Genomic DNA, 23,797 nt, shown 5'->3' with positions numbered 1-23,797 from the left:
ATTGTTGTGATAGGATCCCAAACAGAAACCACAAAATGATGCATTTCAAACACTGGATTTATGAAAGAAAGAAAGCAACACCAATGTGGAAAATCCTTCTGATCAGCCTGAAGAAGTCCAATATCCCAGGTCTGGATTGATGGGATCGTATTCCATACTCCTCCAAAGTCAAGAATTCATCCAGTCTGGATTTACAAACAATTGTCTTTACTTCCCCACCAAGTGGGAAAGGAGAACTCTGCTTACCCATGGAATTAAGTAGAGGATGTGGAACACTGTCCCACCAAGAACCAAAGATGGGACCATGTTACATTCGGATTTACGAAGAGGTAGTAGACCCCCTGCATGAACAACAAGCACACACACACACACATACCAGATAGCTAAGCGTCAAATCTGGACTGGTTTAACGAGTAGGCTTCCATGTAGGTTGGTCTTGCTCCTAATGACATCTGGGAAAAAACTTCCAGGGACCCAGGTTGGAGGGTCCCTAATTTTGCCCTCTTCTCCAAGAGTGGAGGAAACTCAACACTCTGAAGGAAAATCCTCTGTCCACCACCCCAGCGACTAGAAACTTGGTGTGGTAAGGACTCCCTTGCTCCACTAGTAGAAGTAACGGGGGAGTCCTGGGGAACAGGTCTCTGGAGACAGTGCTACAGGTGAACCACATTCCCTAATTTTTAAAAGCAAACTGATCTCAACTGATTCAGCTCTAAGTTCAGCAGGAACTGGCAAAATCTTTAGCTTTACTCATGATAGTCCATGAGTAGCGGTCTATCAGAAATATTGTAATAAGATATCACCATCCAGAATTGCTTCAAGATGGTCTTATGGAACACCTCATCTCAACAGAGCCCATTGCAACCAGGAACCAATATAAAGGTTGCTAGTGCGGAAATTAAATACAAACATACCTGATTGGGCAACACTCACCACTGAGTAAATGAATAGGAGAAAAAAGATTTGTTTCCTTTTCTGGCATCAAGAGTTTTTGGAATAAATGATTGGTCGAGATAGAGCAAAACATAGGTAGAATGATAGAGAGTCCACTAAACATGAATGGCAAATAAATCAGATACCTCCAGACTGCATGAAGGACTCCATCTCGCCCCAAATCAGGTCACGAAGAGCTTCCACAGAGAGTGGCTTCCCCCCCTACTGCTGACCATCACTAGATAACAAAGTAGGAATAGATGAAGGCTGAGTAGTCTCCATACGTGAAACCGTTGCACGAGAGTTCATATCTGATTTTTTTTATTAATTTTCTTTTTTTTTTGTAATATATTTGTAGGAAAAAACAAAAATTCAAAAAAATATATCTGGATTATTACAAAAAGTGATTTTTCTGTCTGCATACAATGCTTATATACAGAGGGTGTGGGAGAGCTGGCATAAAGTTTTGGAAATTAGATATTGCCGAGGACAGTTGAATGGGGGTATATAAAGACTGGAGCAAGGGAACACAATGTTAGATGGCAAAGATGAAGATCGAGAAATAGCTATTAGTGTGAGAAGAGGTATGTATGTTTTGGAATAAATGTTTTAGTAAATAAAACACATAGAATTTTATTATTAAAGCAAAGATTGATTGAGTTGCAATATTTGTAGAAGTTATAACAAATCTAAATAGGCATTTTGTGTAGTTTAAGAATTGTATACAAAAATAGTAAAATGAAATATGTGGATTCGACATTTATATTCTATTTTAGGACTTTTTTTATATTAGTAATAACAGTAATTTTATTTAATGTGATTTTTTTGTAAACATTTTAGTTGTATTGATTTCATTAATTAAAATTTGTGCATAAAAATATTTCATATGAACCAAAATTACAACCTACTTTATCAACATAGATAATAAATTGTTTCTGAATCTCTTAACTTTTATTTTTTTATATTAAAGGCAATATCTATTTTGTATTCAGATAAATTAAATATATTTAATTTTTTGTTCATAAACTTAATAAAATTTCCAATTTAAAAAAGAAACAAGGAGGACAGTAAGTTTTTTTTTACTCATTTTAATAATATAATTATCAATATTACCGTGACTGAGATTAAGTATGTTTGGTAAGTTCCAAACAATTACATGTACATCAGATAGAAGTAGTATTGCATAAGTATGCACATGCTTTCCCAGTTTGGAACAAGATTTTCAAAACATATAATTACAACTTAATTTTATTGTTGAAACATGGATTTGATACACATTTCAGTGAGCTTGCCAAAATACACTTCCACATAAAAACACAGAATGTGTTTTGAGTGTTTGAATAAAGATTGTTTCACTGTATGATACATTGTGCCCAGGCTCTATTTTTGTTTCAAACTCAATCAAGATTAAAATAACACAAGTTTTGGCTTTGAAAAACACTTTTTAACAAAACCTCCAGTTATTCCGTGTCTCCTATTTAATTATTTACAGGGAAACCTGTGAACCTGAAAATACTACAGCATAAAAAGGAAGGAGAAAATATAGTGTTGTGACCAGGATTTGTTATTGCATAATGTCTCTTTTTCTCTTGACAAGTGTATTTGCTTGTGATCTTCAGATCTCTTGAGTTGGTGAGCTGAAGCTTCAAATTTGAGAAAATATCATGTCTCACAACCAAATAACTCAAAACCAGAAATGAGGGTTAGACATTGAGGGGCAATAACTGCCAAAGAAAATTGTTGGGTCTAGAAAAAATTGTCTCCTAGACATCAAATTTTTGCTGCTACTGCAAGGTTCTATAATGTAGTTTTTGCTGCAGTTACAGACTTAGGAAAAATAACTGCTAGAATCTGGTACACCAGAACAGTTGATCAGGTTTTCCCCTGAGGTTTAACCTCAGTGCACAGGAGACATGGACAACTGAAGATCACTATGGTAGTGGTATGCAGTCTGATGAGTCTGAGACCAAATGGGGTTATCACTACAAAATTCCAGAGAGTTTGGTAGTTAAAATAGTTCAGCCCCTGGTCTAGTGGATGTCACCCATGACTGGGTAAAAGAAACTGGAGCTGCTGTTTGTGATCAAAATGTCTACCAGTAGGGGCTACTTAACCAGTAGATAAGACAATGGGCATGATCTGGTAACTGTGGTGATCTGTGGGGCAACAATGATACTCTCCAGGCAGGAAGGTATTCTGCCAGGGTAGTCATAGACCATGGAGAAGCTTGGGGTCTTACAGAGTAAATGAATGAGTTGCATCCAGTCACTCACCTTTCTATGACCCAAGGGTGGGAATACAAGATTTTTGTGAGTATAAGGGTCCATGTACAAACTCACTTCACTGCAACCCAACATTTAGGGCATCATAGCCTGTGATGGACTGCAAGTCTGTGGGTGGTAGGTTTGCACCAAAACCAAAGGTAACTGTGATGGAGACTAAAAAATAAATATCCTCTCCAACAGTTAAGGATGTGGCTAACCAGGATCTTGACCACTTCCTGAAATGTTTCAGGCAGGTTACTCCCTGAAATGGCTGGACTGTGAAACAAGCAATATATTGGCTGCCCCTCACTTTGGATGGTCCAGCCCTCCATACTTTAAAGCACTTGACCAAAGTGCAATTTCATGACTAGGATACAGTGTACCAAGCTGTGTCAACAATTTTACCCTGCAGAAAACCAAGCTGTCCATTAGACTGAGTTCAAGGCTCAAAAGATAGGTCAGCAAGGAACCTGGCCATTTACAAAGATGATCTATGCAGGTTGCATGAGAAAATGTACAATGCAATAGTTTTGACAGATAATGAGGATACCTTCATTAATAAGCTTATAGAGAGGCTCAACAGTAAGACATCACTTAGCTGTAAGAGATCATATTACCTTAACACAGGCAGTTTCTGAAATGACAAGATTCAAAGTTGTGATTTCAAATAACTCATAACAAAGGAAAAACACTGAGTAGCAGCTACAGTGCTTGTACCAGCAGCCAACACATCTGGATGCTTTGACACAAGCTCACTGGTATCTTGTGAATGAACAAGGCTTTCCTGGTCCATCAATAATGTTTGTGCTACTGCTTATGCTGATTGTCAGAACTTTAAGTATATATATGGGTGTGGACTAAGGATTCTTCTACAGTAGGTGTCTGTGATTTGTTTGGAATAAATTTAAACAATAAACGGACAGCACACACTCCACTTGTTTTAAAACAATATATTCAAAATAAGTTAAACATATGTATAAAAAAATTCTTTACACTATCGAAATCATAGTTGTATCTTAAACACTATACAGTTCTCTTCTTCTTGTCAAAAGTCCACTCAGGCTAATTCAATTGCTTTAGAATCCAATTAACAAGCCAAACTATTTAGGCTATTCACTCCACGATGGCTAACTTTATGTTTTCTAACTTTTCTCTGACTGAACTTCTCTTTCACTTGACTTTACTTTTACTATGCTCCAACAATTTATATGTTTATCACTGAGGCTTCTAGAATTTTCTATAGCCTCGACACCAATGAACTGCAAACGCAATGTATGACTCTTACCAAGTTATGTAACTAAACTTGTCATAACTATCGCCTTTAGAATAATTGATTTTAACTCTTTTGTTATGAAAAACTCAACAATCATTAAATATTAACTTGCAAAATAAATTAAATAATTATGCCTACACTACACAGTGTTGTATATCTAACACTGATGATGCTCTGTCCACATGTTACTCAATAAAGCAGAACCAAATTCTATTTTCTCAGTGGGTGATAAGTTTTAGCAAAAGTAAAGTTGTTATTTGGAATAAATTCTAAAAAAAATAACAAAAGTGTTGTTTACAAGCAAAATTTCTCAGAGATGAGCAGAAATGAAAATGGTTTCATTTTTCTACATGAAGACTAAAAAGTGTTAGAAAATGACAAGATATCAATTCTTCAATATTTTTGACTTCAGATAGTTGAAATCAAGTTTGAACTAATAAATAAAATAGGCTTAAAAATTTGTAGCTCAAGAAATTTGAAATGGTAGAAAACAGTCATTTGGCAAAAGTGATAGTGATGAATATGAAAAGCCAGAGTAAACTTTGTCTTTAAATACAATAATTAAGGATTAAGTTACTTATATTTAAATCATGAACTGTTGCACATGAAAATGTATCACATACATGTAATCAGTATCATACAAAACCTGTAAAAAACTGAAAATATGACTAATAGTGTTCTTTGGGTTTCGTCTCATAAATGTCCACAACACCCTCTACTAAATCTACAGAATTTTTGTTGATGAAAATAAGCACTACTTCTTGACATTGATTATAAACCAGAAATATACAAAATATAACAGTGACTATTGAGATTACTAGCAGATAGACATTAAAATAAGTCACATACACTTAATTTTTGGAATCAAGTTAAAAAATTTTATATGAAGAGAACCCTGTGGAACCAATCAATCACATGACAGTAGGGAACATATTTTACACAAAATACATTTTGGCAATCAATAATTTGAATACTTTAAATGCATCTTCACTGTAAAAGGGACAAAAACTCAACAGTATCTGCGATTTCACTTGTTACAGGTAGAGGAAAATATTATTATCATGGGTATAAAATCAGTCATTATTTTGTATACAACAATATTCTAGTATGAATTGAGTCATCAATTTATTATTTTGAATGAGTAAAATGCTGATTTCACATATCTGTATCCTTCTTGCACGAGACCAACACAATGAAATACAAGTAATTGACTCATTTTTTGGAAAACATAACTTAATGATAATGCAAAATACGGACATGATAATAGGAAGCATTTATTAGATGTTTGGGAATCATCAAAATTTCATTGTCAGTAATCTAGAGAAACAAACAAACAAACAATATTTGTAATTACAACAGAAATATGATAGACATAAATTATCAATATGAATATTCAAATTATAACAATAAAAAAATAAAAAAATGTGGTACAAATAAAATAGTTAAATTAAAATAGGTTTAACTCATTTGTACCACATTTGTTTCGTTTTCTTGTTATAATTTGTATATTCAAATTGTTTACTTCTTATGTATATCATATTTCTATTGTAATTACAAATATTGTTTGTTTATTTTGTACCTCTAGGTTACTGATGATGTAATTTTGATGATTCCAAAATGTTTAATAAATGCTTCCTATTATCACATTCATGTTTTGCTTTATCATAATGAAATACAACTAATAAAAATATTTTGAAAAAATAAGGATGATGCAGGGATGGCAATGCCAAAATGTACAGAAACAAGATAGGGATGAATACACAAAACAATACAAAATTTCCTACATAAGTAGCTAAATATTTCCAAGAAAAACTTTCATCTACAACTAAATGTTGAATTCCTTTCATCTGTATGAATTCATATTTCAATATAAGCATTTAAGCTGAATAAAGCTATATTACTTGTTCACCTTCTTTTTTTTAATGAATGGCAGAAAACAATGTGGCACAAATGAAATAGTTAAAGTAAAATAGGTTTAAATCATTTGTGCCACATTTTTTCATTTTCTCTTGTTATAATTTGTATATTCAAATTGTTTACTTCTTAAGCGTATCATAAATGTTTTAGAATCATTAAAATTATTAAAGCCTGGTATGACAAGTTGTCTTGATGGACATCATGTGTTGAAATTAGTGAAATACTACATTGCTTCTGTACTCCCCAAGTTAATATGCAACATTTTGGAGGGATTGTAAATAAATTAGAGAAGAGGAGTCAGGTTTTTATGTATGGAAGGGCCAGATTCTTTACAGTAGGTGTCTGTGACTTGTTAGTGATAAATTTCAACAATAAACAAACAGCACACAGTCCATTTGTTTTAAAATAATATATATTACAAGTCAAACATATATACAAATGTTCATTACACATTTAATTAGAATAGTTCTATCCAGGGCTTTAAATAATTGTCTTTTTTTGTCAAAATCCACAGAGGTTGGTTCAGTTCCTTTAGAACACAACTGACAAGACAAATTATTTCTTCTCTACTCTTTTATTACAATACAATCTGTGATAATTTCACTTTAAAAATTGCCACTGTTTATGGCTAAAATTATGCAGTCGAGATCTGTCTCTATATATCTCTAATTAATTATATCTTCCATATAACTAACTGAAACTCCATTTTGTATGCATATTTATAGCCTTACTGAGGCCTAGAAGGTTCTACATACTATAAGATATTATGATGCAATAATACTCAATCAAAACAACTAGAAAAACTTAAAAGGTTCTAGTAGCATGATGCAATAGTAAAACAACACCAATTCACAAAAATTAAACCACACAATTATGATTTGTACACAGTTAAGTAAACAAACTTGCAATAAGCTATCTAAAAAAACTAAATTTAACACTCACACTGAATTTAACTGAAAGAGTCATGTACATCTAACAATAAACCCCTCTTCAAGAAAAATATTTACTATATTTTTTTATTCTATATCAAAAAAGGCTGTTTTTAGTTCATGCACAAAGTGTATGCATGCACTCTGCACAAACATTTGCAGTCCCCTTCATGGCCTCAATGCAGAACCAGTAGTTCTGGAGATATAATGCCCACCTCATAATACTTACACTGTCAGTTTTGCACCTCTGTATTTATGCAAGGAGCTTATGGCCTGCCTTGATGATGAACTCCTTCCTGTACAGGTAGTTCTGGAATTTCCAGATGGCAAATATGATGGAAAGACACTCTCATTCCATCACAGAGTATTTCTTCTCACTCTCTAACGAGTTTTTTTTACTGACATACATTATGGGAAATGGTTCTTCAAGTTCTTGCAGAAGTACTGCTCTAATTCCAATGACATACATTATGGGAAATGGTTCTTCAAGTTCTTGCAGAAGTACTGCTCTAATTCCAATGTCTGATATGTTAGCCTGAATAATGATAATAATGTTGAAGTCAGGCATTCTATGGATTAGCGAACAACCTAACATGTTCTTCAATCTTCAACTTCTAGAAAGACATCTTCTGTGGTTTTTCCCACTTCACCTTGTTGGGTTGGTCTTTCTTGGTTAGGTACATCAGTGATGTAGCAATTTCAGCATAGTTTGAAATGAACTTCCTACAGTATTCTTCTAATCCCAGGAAGGATCTGGCTTGCTGTTTGGTCATCAGAGCTGGTGCATCTTGTATGTGATTTAGCTTCTCCTCTTCCATGGCTATCTGTCGGTTCCCCACCTCATGTCCAATAAAGTCAAGAACAGAATAACTAACGTAGCACTTAGATTGTCTGATGGTCAGACCTGCTACCCTCACCTGCCCGAACAGCTCCCAGAGTTTTTTCAGATTGGCATGGTAGATTTTGATCTTCCCATCCACTTTCACCTTATAGTCCATTCTGTTGACCACTTCCTACACTTCAAAAGGTCCTTTCCCCTGCAGGGTAAGTTTGTTGTTGTCTGTGGGTAGCAGAATTAATACCTTCTATCCTACCTTGAATCATTAATCCTTGGCCTTCTTTTCACAGAAGTGTTTCTGACTGCCTTGAGCTGCACATAAACTTTCTTGAGCAAGTTGGCAGGTCTCTTCCAGTCAGTTTCTGAGGTTCTAAATGTACTGGTATACGTTCCTCACTTCCAGCTCTTCTTCTCCTGTCTATAGGTCTTTGAACATCTGCATCAGAACTCATATTGTTCTTCCATACAGTAACTTGAAGGGTAAAAATCCTGTCACATCTTCTTCAGCAAGCTCTTTTAGACTCCATTCACTCTCACACAAACTATGTTACATCTGGGGTTGTATGGGGTTTTAAAGAACTGCCTAGTGCTGATGAGTCTGCACACCTCTTGCATTACTTCTGAGGTAAACTGAGTCCCTCAGTTACTCAAGACTTCTTTTGGAAAGCCTACTCTGCAGAACACTTCCAGGAAGGCTTCTGCTATTCTTTCAATCTCTATCTTTGGCACTACTATGGCTTCTGGGTAATGTGCCGCATAGTCTACTACTGTCAGCATGTACTGGTTGCCCTCAACAGATACAGGTACTTGTGGTCCAATCAAGTCCACAGCTATTCTACTGAGTGGTTCTTCTATGAGAGGCATTTCACTCAGTGGCATCTGGGTTACCTTCCCTCTAGTTACTGTCCTTTGACAGATGTCACATGACCTGCAGAATCTGACCACATCTCTGATGACCCCCAGCCAATAAATGGTGATGGCATTCTGCCTGCTGTCTTCTTTGCTCCTAGATGTCATCCCACAATCAATTCATGAGCCACTCCCTTCTGGTCCTCTATTTTGTAAGTCTTGTGCTCAACATTCTCCCAGATACTGTCCCAAAGTTTCTGCAGTGAAGGGTCTTTCTTCTGTGCTTCCTTCAGTTCCCGTAGACTACATTTGGGATGTCACCTTTTGAGACTTGCAGGGGCTTGATGTCTTGCTTGCTTTGCTTTTCTTGAGCTCTTTTGGTGATTGCAAATGCCTCATCAGTATCTTTTCTGTCTGGTTCCTCCAAATTTCTACTGCTTGGTATATTGCCAATCACCAAGTCATAGATGGGTGTGTTCATACACATGGCCTCAAGGTCTCCCAGGTAGTATGGTGTGTCCACTTCTATCCTTACTATGGGAAACTTTCTCCCTGTCCTATCAATCAGCATACATAAATGTACCTTGCTCACCATCTGGTCATCAGATACTAGACTGGTTCTCACTGCTGCACCCAGTGTCTCGTAGGACTTTCACTTTCTTGTCCCCAACAGAGCCTTTGCCTACTGGCATGTTGTGGTTTATTGGCACCTCTCAATGTTTGTCACATGCTCTGACCACCACTGGCACTGTTGACGCATTTGCTAACTTGAGCTGGCCATCAATCATGCAGTGTTTAATCATAGTAATAGCACTTCTTTCTTGTGGTGAATCTGACTAGTTGTCTCTTTTCTTGTTTCTTGCCAGCACCATCTTTGTAGGTAGCTCCAGCTGCTTTGTGCCACTCGCAATGTGCCCAATTTTTATGACAAGCACAGCATCTCATCTCCCTTTTGTGTTGATCATGAACTGTTCACATATTAATAAGACATACCAGTCCTTCAAAACTCTCTCTCTCTTCACACTTGGCCATGTCAGTCCATCTTGTGAAGTATTGTTGTAGATGTGCCACAAACTGAAATACAGTTTCTCCAGTGTTAAGTTTGACTTCTCTGAACTTCCAGTGAAAACCTTCCTCAGTAAATTCATAGCACTTTCTATTTTGTCATACTCCATGACAACTGGCATCATGCAAGTCTTTCATACCTCTGCAGGAAAGCATCCATATCATCTTTCTGTTCTTCAAATTTGGGCAACTTGGGTCAGCTGGCCCTGACCCTATTGTCATTCTTGGGTCCTCCATCTTTCTGTTTGGAGAACTTAACTCTTATTCTCTCTATTTCCAGTTTCTCCTCTCTCTCCTTTTCTACTTTCTGCCTTTCTCTTTCTTCCTCTTTTTTTATGTTGATGCTCTTCTCTCTTAAGTCTTGTTGTTTAATAAACTTTCATAGATCACCATCTTTGAGTCCAAGTTGCTCACCCCTCTCTATCCACTTATCAAAGTCAGTCAACATGATTATATGGTGTGATTGTGACTTGTACAAAATTTTTGCCACCACTACAGGTGTGTGTGTATATAGATCTATTTTAGCTGTTGTTTACATCCGTTTCTATCACTGCTTACTACTGTACGTCCTGGCTCGCTCACACTGTCATATTTTATGTATGCTCCGGATTATTTACAGTAGACATCTCTGACTTGTTGGCAATAAATTCCAACAATAAACAAACAGCACATAATCCTCTTACTGTTATGCTGTTGGTTATCACAGTTATATCCATAGCATTAAATAACTATCTCTTTTCATCAAAGTCCACACATGCTGGTTCAATTACTTTAGAACACAATTGACAGACAAAAGTAATTCCTCTCTATTCTGTTATTATAATACAATCTGTGATAATTTCACTTCAAAAATTGCCACTATACACTCTTTATGGCTAAAATCACACAGTCTAGATCTGTCTATATATCTCTCTAACTAACTATGTCTCTATATAACTAACTTGAACTACATTTTTTATGCATATTTATAGTCTGATTGAGGCCTAGAAGGTTCTACATGCTACGAGATATTATGCTGCAATAATACTCAATCAAAACAAGGAGAAAAACTTTGAAGTTTCTCGTAAGACAATGCAATAGTACAACAAGCATCAATTAACAACAACTGAACCACACAACATATGATTCATACAACAGTTACATAAACAAACCTGCAATAAACTATTACTTTTAAAAATAATTAAATTTAACACTTGCATCATACTTAAATTGAAACAGTCATGGATATCTCACAATGGGAAATCTAGAGAGCAAATGTCACAATTCTCATACTAGGAGAAATTCAGCATTTTTTTGTAAATATTACTTTATAAAACTAAGAAGTTAAAGCTTATACAATATTAAAATTTGGATTATTGGCTACATTCTTATGCCAAGTTTATTCATATACCTGGATAAGAAAGTAGTTTAGTTAAATATTGAATGTAACCAAGTAAAAACCTTGTGACATGCACAAAAAAGATGCCCATAGCAGGTGTTAAAGCAACAGACTATGGTTAATGTGCAGATTATGACAATTTTTAGAAACTTGAAATGTGTGTCAAGCAATCATCATTTATGTGTGTCTAAAGGTTGTCATACAGCCAAGTGGTATTGCTATTGGAAATGTATACCATGTACTAGCTGTTTTAAATGTCAGCAACCTTCTGACAACCCATTAAACGTGTGGTTGTCAAAATTTATTTAAACAACTTTATTATCAATATACATCAATAAACTTAGCATCAGATTGTTCAAATCTTTATACAAGTGTTAATTTCTTAATTTCAAAATACCTTTAAAAATTCTCAATTTTCACTTTGTATCGTATGACACATCTGTGTTCCACATTCTCTTCTTTTAATCTTTATAACTTCAGTAATAATGTACCTACATCATCTGAGTGATGTAGCTACAATCTATAAATAATTCCAATGTATAAGTTCAACATCCTAGCTTCAAGGTTTAGTGTGATATAAAGAAATTATTCCAACCCACAACAGAAGATCTGTCCATATATCTTTATTTTTCAAGACAGTTTTCAAAACTACATCATCTTATTTGATGTACATGTTTATAACTAATAGAAAGAGCTTATTTTCAATTTAAAAGTTCCAATGGTCCTTTTGAAATTGACAGAAGCAAACATCAGACTAAAAGTCATGACTGTGCGATGTGTAGGGAAGCTAAGTTGATGCTAACAGGATTTAAAGATCTATCTAACGTATTTATAGATTAGTTACAAAGACAGTTAGATTACACTTGTTTGTAGACATTCTATTTTTAGTAAGGTCTGTATTATTTATGTTTTAAAATGCATATTTGAAAGGTACACAATTTTTTTTCCTGAAAGAAATTAAGAGAAAAATTTAACAAGACTTAGCTTCATGAGTGCAGTTCTTCATGCATGCTGCAGGTGAATGTATAGGAATCTACTAATGTCTTCCCATTATGATGTGTTGTTTTTCAGGAATGAATAAACTTTACAACATACAAACTGGGCAATGAAACTCTAAAAATAAAGATAAACTATATGTGAAAAGGTAAATAGTTAAAATTGTGAATAACATAATTTCCAGATGTGGCAAGAAATTATGTATTGAAAGAAGAAAAAGATATGATCATATTATTTCATAATTTTCAAAATTTAATTTCATTGTACATTGACGAATTAGCTACAGTTAGTGTTAGGATAGAGAAAACCATAGATAAAATACAAACTTTTACCTTAAAAAAACTTTCAATATTTATGAAGGAAGTTCCAGTTGTTTTGCAAATGAAATATGAAAACTAAGATGAGAGGAAGTATATTTATCCCTAGCATGGAAGGAAAACTCAACATTCACTTTTGAAATGACAGGAGAACACACATGAATAATGTTGAGGGCAAATTGTATTTTGTAAGCAGGATATTCTACACTGAACTGTTAGGAATTAATCACACTACCATTCACATTTCAAAATGTGATGTAGCTTAAAGAACAAAAAATGTAGATTTACCATATGTTATTGTTGAGAAGCTCTTAGCATGACTGAAACGCTTAACAATTACTTTTCGTTATGGGCAGTATAGAATAGCTTAGAGCTTTGGCTCTGAGTGAAACCAAGAGTGCAACACAATTAACCTTTTTAAAGTTTATGAAATTGATAGATTAACTTAAACTTTTCCAATCAATATGGATGAGTACTTTTGCTAGATTAACTTAAACCTTTCCTGTCACTGGGGAAGGGTATTTTTGCCTGTATCTGCTATCATTTAGAATCTTCACTCTTTCATCATATCATGTCTACACTATACTTCATATTTTAACATAATTGTTTTTGAAGCTCTAAAGAAAGAAAAAATTCCTTGTCAAGTATTACACACACACACACACACACAGTGGTATGTTTACAGATATGATGATGTTACAATTGCATTTTCAGATATTTTACAGACCAAGTTTAATAGTTTTATCTATTTTATTTATTTATACATGCAAGCACTAAAATCGATGCAAACATATGGTATAAAACATATATAAATAGTTTAACTCTCTGGATTCTGGTACATAAAAGTATGCATGTTACAACCTTTTCACAGAGTTACATTCGAAATTTAAATAAACAGTTTAATTATCAATATATGTCAATAAATTTGACATCAAAAGGTAGTTAATAAATCAAATTTTAAAATAATCTTTAATTTCTTAATTTCAAAATAAGATACTTAAATAAATCCTCACTCTTAACTTCTATGTATTACGTGATAGTTGTTCACTCCAAATAGCTCATTTAAACATTCCTTTCATCCTTATTTGTGCTTCTGAGCTTTCTAATACAAATTACATAGTTTTGCTACAGACAATATTGAGATATAATCTAAATTTATAGTCTTCAATGATTTTTTATTTACACACACACAAACCGAAAAGTCAAACCCACATTTAACAAACTCCTATCACATACTGTCTTCCAGAGAATGTCAATAACAATTTTTCTAAAGTTTACTACTACATTATTCATAACCAATAGAAAGAGAAGATTTTAATTCATTGAATTATTTTTAATGCCAATGAATTCTGATCACAATTTTTGAATTATTTGGTCTGCAGATTCAAAACATGCTGTTTCTAATTTCACCTCGAACGCTGTAAAGGAAATATTTTAAGGCAGTTATAGTTATAGAACATTGTATTCTTTGTGCATGTTATTATTTTGTGTTCTAAGTTCAATATTTGTAATAAACAGTAATATTGTAAATTGTGATATTCAGTAACATGCTCATAACAAATATACCAAAAACTAGGAATGACTTTGAATGCAAAAAAAAAGTACAAGACCAACATGCAACTACTAAAGTTAAAATTGTCCTTAGATAAAATTGTATTTCAGATAGATACTTACCTCTCTGCACCACTAAAAACTAATTACCTCACAAGCCTTGAATAAACTCCCACTCCTACACATATCCATATGTACTGCACCAGCTTATGGTTTAATCCTCATAATGCTGTAACCCTCCACCAATATGAAGGCAACACTACCTCCATGCACATTCATCCCCTTGCGCAGTTGCACATGATCACAGACTCACTCTTGATGAGCCAAACGAAAGGCACCAAATGTACAGAGGAATGGTTGGAGGTGGTACTGAGAGTTCAGCATCTACATGAAGTACATTTTCAGGTAAGGAAAATGTTAACTTCAGAAACGTTACTTACCTCTCTGCACCACTACAACCAGAATACTACAATGAAGATAGACTGCATTTGTCTCAAGCAGGGAATACTCCTCTCCCAATTGTTTTTCTTTCTTTTTTTAATTTTGATAATAAAGTATATCAGAAAACTCCAGTGCTGGTGGTTATATGTCACCAAGGTGGTCGAATATTAGAATATTTAATGTGGCTAGAGATTTAGGACACTCTGTCTTGGTCAAACACAATATAAATACTATAACAGCAGGTTGAGGAAGGAAAAGCCTTGACCTGCATCCTGAGAAAAATCCAAGTTGCAATTGGCTGGACCTATCCATGGAGAAATGAGTGGTAGATATCATAACTGGTTTTTTTGTACAACACTTCCTGGTGAACATCCTTGCCCTACATCTCAAACAAGAGGTAGGCCCAACCAGTCTCTTACCAGACAGAGGCACCACTCGAAGAGGAGACTCTCCATACTGACTTCCTCTGTGGCTTGGGAAATGAAAGGTTCTCCTTTGCTCCAGTACAAGGATGGAGGGAGGGGAGGATTTACTTAGGGAAAACACCAGAGAGTGGGCATGAATCACTGTCATCAAACAATCATCTAGAATTTGGTCCCTACCAAGAGACAATGCAATGGGTTACCATGATTAAAGACAGCAAGGTTGAGTCAGGTGTGAAGACAGAGGGCTTCAACTGGTGCTTTTTCTTTTATGCAAAAGATGCAAAAATAGCCAGGTTAGTCACGGAAGCAGTCTTGCATAAAACCCCATCTTAATGGTGGAAACAAAGCAGGAGCAGGTAGAATTAACACTGCTCTTATCCCCTGCTTGATATGGATTAAACGTAAGTATTTCCTTTGAAACAACACCAGCCACTTGGAAGCATCTAATGACACCAGACATAATGAAATGATTGGTAATTTTACATGTGACATGTGTACATACTTTTTTTTTACTATTTGGGTACTGAGTGAGGTGAACTAAATGACCTGTACAAACAATCTGGCATCATGTAAAGTGTCAGGGACACGGAGATCATACAAAAATGAGAGGGAAGTGGAAAAAGATCAGAACAAGCAAACCTGCCATATAAGAGCATCCAAGTAGACTGGAGAAGGGAGACAAGAGGAGTGCAAAAATCAGAAGCACAAGAAACTGCCCAGTGATGTATGTAATGAATGAGTATGTTAAGTGTAGTCCACCTATCAGCCTGGAATATCTTCTCCAATGATCAGCACTGAGGGAAGAAAAGCTTTGAAATGGCAAATCTGATGAGAGGCAACTTTAAAAAGTGTATGGTCAGACTCATCCAAAGAAGAGAATATGCCAGATGGATGAGATGACAAACCCAAAGGGGATTACAAGTCCTGAAAGGAGGAGGTTTGCCATGATAAAGGAAAGGAGAAATGGCAGTTTCTATGAAAAGGGGGAAATTCAAGCAAAATAATAATAAAAAACCCAAACAGAACATAAATGGTGATCAGAATTGGAGCAATTGCAGGGCTCACACATAATGCTTTTTTTAAGGAGCAAGCTAAGCCCTCAAAACATTCATTTTTAGGAGCCTGCAAACAGTTTTAAGAGCCAATCCTATAGCTCATTGCAAATGTACTCTATAGTGGAAGTTATCAGAAAAATCACTGAATTAAATAACGGATGTTACGTGAATTGAAAGAAAACTAAAGATATCAACATGTCACAATGTATTTTGTTGTCAACTCATATTTCATAAAAAAACACATAAGACAAACCATTTTATTTTGGACCACTTAAATGATATATATACAGTATAAAGGAGGCTAAGTCCATCTGTCCGCAAAATGCCTCCACAGTGTAAGTTTGATTTGGATGAAACTTCACACGATTTTTTAACATCAAAAGGGAAAGTTCCTAACAAAGTTTAATTATAATTGGGTCTCTTATTAAAAGGTTTATTTAGTGCATGTGTCCACTTTTTTTTAAGAAATAAGTCAGTAACAGCTTTATATTGCTTCAAAATGAAAAACGTTATAAAATAGACCCTTGCTAATATTTTAAAAAATAAACAAATATCATAAAATAGCATTTTTTCATAAATCACTGTGTATTAGTTCAATGTTTGGGGAGGTTACCAAAGAACGATTGGAAATTTGAAGTGTCCCATTACTTTCCAATAAGGTGGGGGGGGGGCAATTGTTTGAATTGTGCATTTCTTTGTTGAAGATGTTACTGTAAGTTGAAAGTGGTAAACAAGTATATACAAATATTTACAAAAATAACTAACCAATTGGACAGCTACAGAATAGTCCATTTCATCATTTGACAGTTCCATTACTTATGAACTTGCATAGTTCCAAGAAGTTATCTTAAAGTTAGTTGTGGCTCAACAAACCTGATTGCTGATTGGTTGGATTGCTTCTGAATGAGAAAAACTATATATTTGGGGTTTTTCGAGTAGGAGGCAAATGGTTGAAAAACAAGAATCACAAAGGTGGACAGTTGTCCCAACAGACTGCCCGTTGCACCTGTAACTCATAGGGGAGTGTATACGTCTTTATCAACAGTAAAAGTTAATATTTTGTGATTTTAGATAGATGTCAAAAGTTACACAATGTAAGTGCTGAGATTTGAAACACATTCAATGAAAGCATGTGTGTGTTGAGCCAGGAGGTGATAAATTTTAAACAATTCCACCAGTAGAATCTGGGTCTTTTTTTATCATAATGCATTTAAAGTTGTCATTTCTTTTTCTTTTTTCAAGGTTTGAAAGTTGATCATTGTGTACGCAATAAAGATACAATTAGGAGCATTTTTAAATAAGGCCAATTTAAAAAACATATTTCGGGAACCGGTTTGAAGATTCCTCTCTTTACAAATGAAAACTTTCAAATGCTGTCACTTTATTTGACCTTTGATTGGAATACTTTGTTTGGTTCAGCAAGAGTTTTAGTTCAAAATGTGTAGAGTGCTAGCAAAAGTCTTCCAACTTATAGCTGAAGTGAATGATGAATTTAGGCAATGAACCTCAACAATTTGTCTCTCACAATGGTCACATAACGATATGTACTGATCATGTACTAGCCACAAGGTCAGTCCCCATTTTAGTTTTCACTCGTTCAAATAAAAAATTGAAAAAAATTGTGTAATTTTTTTTTTGCATGGCACATTTATTGATAACTTTAACTATTTCAAATTTAATGAAGCATCAAAGCACAGTCTCTGTAGTCGTTACAATTTTTAAGGTTAAACTGTCAACAATCTACATAATGACATATGCAATTGGAATCGGGAAGATTGTGCTCTATAATTATAGACAATCAATGATTTCCGATTGTGATATCATCAGTAAAACAGTAATATTATGGGGGTTTTTTCGGCTAGTACAGTCTGCAAAGTTGGAGTCAAAAATGTTTTCCCTAACATGCAGTAAAGTAGATTCTACAGACAACTTACAAGTTTGCAATTTTTATGTGCCCATTTTTGGAAAGTGTTGACAAAAAAAAAACTTGTATTATGTCTTTCAAATGTGTGAGCCTTGATACAGGCTAGGTGTCATATATAAAAATTTAAAAAAGTAGCATTCTGATTGAAAACAGTAGTCATCCTTATAAAAGTTCAAATAATCACTCTATATTTCAAATTTTATAAATTAAATTTTATATATTAATTCCATTACATTGATACAAAAAGTTTGAATATTGGACAAAGTGATGGCATTCTTATTAATGAAAGTGCATTTACTTTGAATACACAAACATTCATAGTGATGACATTTGTGGATTTTACATGACTTACGAGTGTTCATAAATTTGAGAAGGTTCATTCATGGTTTGTCATAAATTCTGCTCAATTATGAAACATTATGTGGAATCAAACTTTAATTGTTCTTTTAAATTTAAGAGGCTACACGGGCTACTTAGCAGACACTTTTTATAGGCCCACCAGCATTTTTGGGGGGCCATTGGTTCCTGGCCACCACTAATTTCAAGCCCCGGATTGTACAACAAGGAAAGTATAGGGTGTCTAGGGCATAAATGTCCAAACAATGATAGACACAAACAAGGAAGAAAAAAAGTTTTCGGGGACAACTGATATAAAGAACAGGAGACCAACAGCTTAAATAGGGACATGTAAGAGCCAGAAGAACCATAAAAAGGACCCAGTTGGGAAGAGGGACCAGGTGAGAGAAACACAGGATAGAAAAGGCCTTTAAGAAGTCTGTGAGAAAAGGCAAAGAGAAGGAATTAGTACTTGGAAATAAGGAAAAAGTTGTGGGCAACACTGCTCAGTAACTAACAATTGTCAAAGCAGATAGGTCTTTGTCAAAAAGTCAGGTAAAGAAGGAAGTAAGATATGGTGCAGTAGCACATCCTTAGAGATGGGAGTGGTGGAGAGACCAGCACAGATAAACAGCCCATTTGTGCTGACATAGAGCATAAGAACTTGCACAACCCAAGGGTCCCTTGTAAGGAAGACCACAAGTGTAAAAATCAGGAGAGGCAGGCACCAATAGGCCCAGAGCCACAAATTCACAGTCAAATCTTTGGTAAAAATGCTCAATCAAAAAATCTGACTTCTTGTGTATAAAATTATTGTAATGTTTACTAAAAGTATGCCAAATTTCAAGAATATACACTTACTAAATTAAAAGTTGTTATTTATAGTTTCATGGTTACATCGTGGTTGCAAGCTTTGTCAAAACGATCAAGCCTGTATAGAGAAGGTTAATAAAACAAAATCAGAGAGTATCATGATATGAAATTTAGAATCCTGATATAAATGGAACCATAAACTCACCTAAGGCCACTAAGTCTCAATCTGTACAAGACAAATAATTGCAATGCTTCCTGTTATGTAAATATACTAAGCAAATATTTTTTCAAAATATGAATAAATTTGTGCAGTAACACATTCAAATGTTGTTATACTATTATGAGACAGTGTAAAATGTACTGTGGCAGGTCTCACTTTTGGCTGCAAGTGTTAGACCACACAATCATAATGTTGTTGGCCTAGCCTGTTATAACACAAGAAACAAATAACTGCATGAAAAATTAAAAAATATTATGATATATATTTTTGTTAACTTCTGGATAGATTAATAAATCAAGAGAAAAATTCAATTTGAAAAAAAGCAGGTATTTTAGTTTTAAATCCAGATAAAAACTGTAAAAATTAAACATACTTAACTACATATAAATCTTTCTTCACTGTACCTTTCACACTTAATGAGATAATCTAAGCTAAGTCAAACAAATGCTGAAGTTCAGAAAATAAGAAAATATTATAATTTCTGAAATTAATAATACACACATTTTTAAAAGAATACACAAGTCTGAGATCAGGAATAGATATACAAAAAGTGCTGTAGAGGTCAAATCACTTTTTTTTTTCTTATAGTACTGAAGAATCTTTCTTATATTTAAAATGGGTCATATCAACTTTTTAAAAATTAAACTATATCCCTAGCATTTTGTACTAATGTTATTTCTCTTTTATACTTTCAGGTCTAAGATATTAATTTTTGTATATATTTTAATCTTTTCCTTCATTTCTTTCACATTACTGAAAACACACAACCTCATTTGCATAGTAATAGTGTTAACTTACCTACTTACACTATTTAAAATTCATTGCATATTAACTCTCTTAAAATCAATAATATTCACACAGCCTTTGAATAAGAAAAAAATAAAAAACCTTGAGCATCCTCATCTGCTAGTGGAATGCTGTTGATTTCTTCTTGGATTCTTGCTGCTCCTGACATTCTTCAATGGCCAGGTTACTACACCAAAATAATAATAATCATGAGAAAAGTAACCCAGTTTTGTAAAAAATACAATGTAATAAAAATGTGTTTTTATTTAAGTTCTAAGTGCTGATTGGACTACTAAGTTCATACAGAAACAAAAGACAGATGTTTAACACTGGGTTTTGTTTTTCATTCCTAGCTCTTATCCTTTCTTGAGAGGTAGCGGCAGAGCTATGTATATAAAACTGAAATAAATCCAAATAAAGGAAGGGGGGGAAAAATCCAGATTTGAAATTAATTTTTTGCTATGTTACCAGATAAGTCAATGTATATTGTTGTTAAACTACATTCATTATCAACATCAATAAAGTTTGAAACATCATATGCCTTATCATAAACAATTAACTACAATGTATTACTATTGTTAAGTTGACCACTAGGTTACAAACTACAACGTAAAGTAAATACCTTATTTCTGAGTATTGCACCATATGCACAATAAAGTATGCATTTTTACATTTTGTGATCTAAACATTTAATAGTTGATCTCTTGCACAGAGCAGAATGATAATTAAGTGCATTTGCAAGAAAAGAATTAGAGTATCTGCAAGAATTTTGAAAATTCACAAGTTACAAGAGAACACTCCACAGTCACAAAAAGTGAAAACATGGATACAAGAGGTCTATTAACACCTGCATGTTAAACTTTCTCTGAACATGGAAGGTCATTACTTAGCATTAGAGATCAAAACTGTGAGAAAGTGTTATTCAGGTTTACAGGTATAGTTCTTATCAATAAATTAAAACAAGCATGCTGAAAATAAAAAAGCAGATTCAAATTCTGGGAAGAAACAATAAATTATCCACTAAGGTTTATTGGCAAAAAAACAGCATAACAACAGAGGAATAAAAACACAACTATGTTTAATATATTTGAATAGAAATTTATTATGTTAGTTATGTATTTATAAAACATTAACTAGGTTAAATAAAGATGTATGGAACTGGCAAAAAACAAAAACACATGAAACAATAGCTGAAGAGCTTTGGAATTTAGAAATTATCAAATCTAAAATAAAATATTTAGAAAAAGTTATTTCCAACAAGCATCAAAACTTTATAATAATATTCTATATTAGAAAAGATCACTATTTAATAGTAAAAATGTATTTCTAAATTGACACTGAATAACTAACACAGATGAACTTGAAAATATATTCATAGTATACACTTGAATTTGAAATAAAACATTATGAATATTTAAACTAAAATATTGTCTATATTCAAAATATAAATGATTATTTTCTAAATATTGATAATTTGTACTTAAAATCTTGCATGTCCAATACATATCTATGCATAATCATTAATGTATTTATTTATTTATTGTAAATAATATTTATTATAGTAAGCTTAACTTCCCAAAGCAAACATGATCTATACTAATGTATATCTTGTGGATCATAATGTGTATTGAGAGTTTTTTTAATTTTTCAGTACAAAGTTCAAAATATTAATTACAATATCAACAGCTTTGCCAGAGATAATTTCAAGTTAGTTCCAATCAAAGTTACATTCTATGTGAGGATTCATTACAAAACATGTTCATGTGAATAACTAGGGTGAAAACATAAAAACTGCTTAAACACATGGTTATGTTCTCTGGAAATTTTTTAAAGAAAGGGCAAAATACTTTAAGGACTGAAGCCCCTTTTCCAGGGTTAGTCAAGTCACTGTAAACACAATATTTTTCCTATGCTTTATGAAGGGTATATTGCAATTGCACTCTATTTATACATAATCAGTCACAAAGTTTGTTTTCATAATATTACTTTGCAGGATATAAAGAAAAATGTGTACATTGTGTTCTTTTGTTACCTTAATAAAATGACTGATAACTGTAATTAATACTATATCAATCTATTGATTTTATTGTTGTTTACTGAAAATCAATTAGTATCTTTACATTTGTAATTTATCACATGGTTAAAAGACTAGTATAACTGAGTAAATAAAAAATACTGCTTCATGAGCATTTGCCTTGTGATCAGTATATGATAGCTTGAAGACTTAAGGACAAAGGTTGCAGTATATATTTTTACATGTGTAAAAACATTAACCCTATTGATATGGATTTTTCCTATGATCAGGGGTCAAAGGGCATGTCATCACATTTGTGGGCTTGCATTCAAAATTTTATTGAACTACTATTTTATGAATGTATTTCAGTAAGTTTGGTATCAAATTGTAGATTATAATTCAAATTTTATTATGATACATTAGTTAATTTTTATAGTTAAAAGTAAGTACTTAAAAAAAAATTAAATATCGATTTTTGTAGGTCTTGTAGTATGTTGAATGTAGCTTTGGTTCAAATTAGATGTTTGTGATGTCCATATACAAAGTCTGTAGTTTCTTACGAATTAGTAACTCAATTACTGATATTGACAAGCTAGAATAAAGATAAGAACCACCTATCTTTTCTATTTTCTGAGATATTATTATATTTAGTGAATCAACCAATCAACAATCTATGATATTTATATTTAACTATTGAAGCAGTTATATAGCCAAAAAAATCCCATAAAAAACAAATGAAGAGAAAAAGTATTAACTGGTAGAATCACAACATGCACTTGTATCCTGGGCCTAGACTGACATAGGCAATATTTTCCAGCTATTATTTTGATCAAGCTCAATTTCTTATAATTATGATTTGTTTTCAACAATTAAGCAGTTCTTGTATGTACTGCTTAAGTAATAAATGTAGTAATACATGTAAAAAAAAAATTTTTTTCTATAACCAACCATAACATCCTTACCTGAAATCTTCTTGCATAAGAATATTTCCATAGTTTTAAAACAAACAAAAATTATCACAAACAAAAACATCATCAAAAAAATACAAAAATTTCCTAGATTTGTGGCTTGCTTCATAAATTTTGTAAACTTTGTACTAGAATCCTTTGTTCTCCACTATGAGAACCTCCAATAGTCACTTTCAAAGAAACCATACATTACTGCTTACCCTACTATATTTACTTTACAATGAAATAGATACACAAGAATATTTTCTATGCAATCATTTGTAGCCATTGGTTCTATCTTGTTTTAAAACTAAGGTTTATATATAAATTACTGTCCTACCCACTTGCTGTGATATAATAAAAAACTCATCATAAGGTTCTTGAAATAATTAGAAAGAGAAAATCATGAGTGTCAGGTTTAAAAAATAATATATGTATATAAGTTCTGGTTTGTTTGTTTTTTGCCAATTGTTGAAATAAATGGCTTTTACTTATACTTCTTAATAGTATAAATAAATACTATGTA

General features: G+C 33.2%; 1 protein-coding gene across 1 annotated transcript in view; it reads right to left on the bottom strand.

Moving 5' to 3' along the window:
- Nucleotides 1-23,797, bottom strand: part of LOC106464288 (short coiled-coil protein B-like) — a 107,416-nt gene that overhangs the window by 65,639 nt on the left and 17,980 nt on the right. The window contains exon 2 of the mRNA XM_022391986.1: nt 20,413-20,497. Coding sequence (XP_022247694.1) covers nt 20,413-20,479 — 67 coding nt within the window. The 5' untranslated portion in view covers nt 20,480-20,497. The remainder of the gene's footprint in view (nt 1-20,412; nt 20,498-23,797) is intronic.

Source organism: Limulus polyphemus, unplaced genomic scaffold (genome assembly GCF_000517525.1).
Source record: "Limulus polyphemus unplaced genomic scaffold, Limulus_polyphemus-2.1.2 Scaffold1608, whole genome shotgun sequence".
NCBI classification, from domain to species: Eukaryota; Metazoa; Arthropoda; class Merostomata; order Xiphosura; family Limulidae; genus Limulus; species Limulus polyphemus.
Note: the sequence above shows the minus strand (reverse complement) of the source record. Positions and strands in the feature narration are given on the sequence as shown.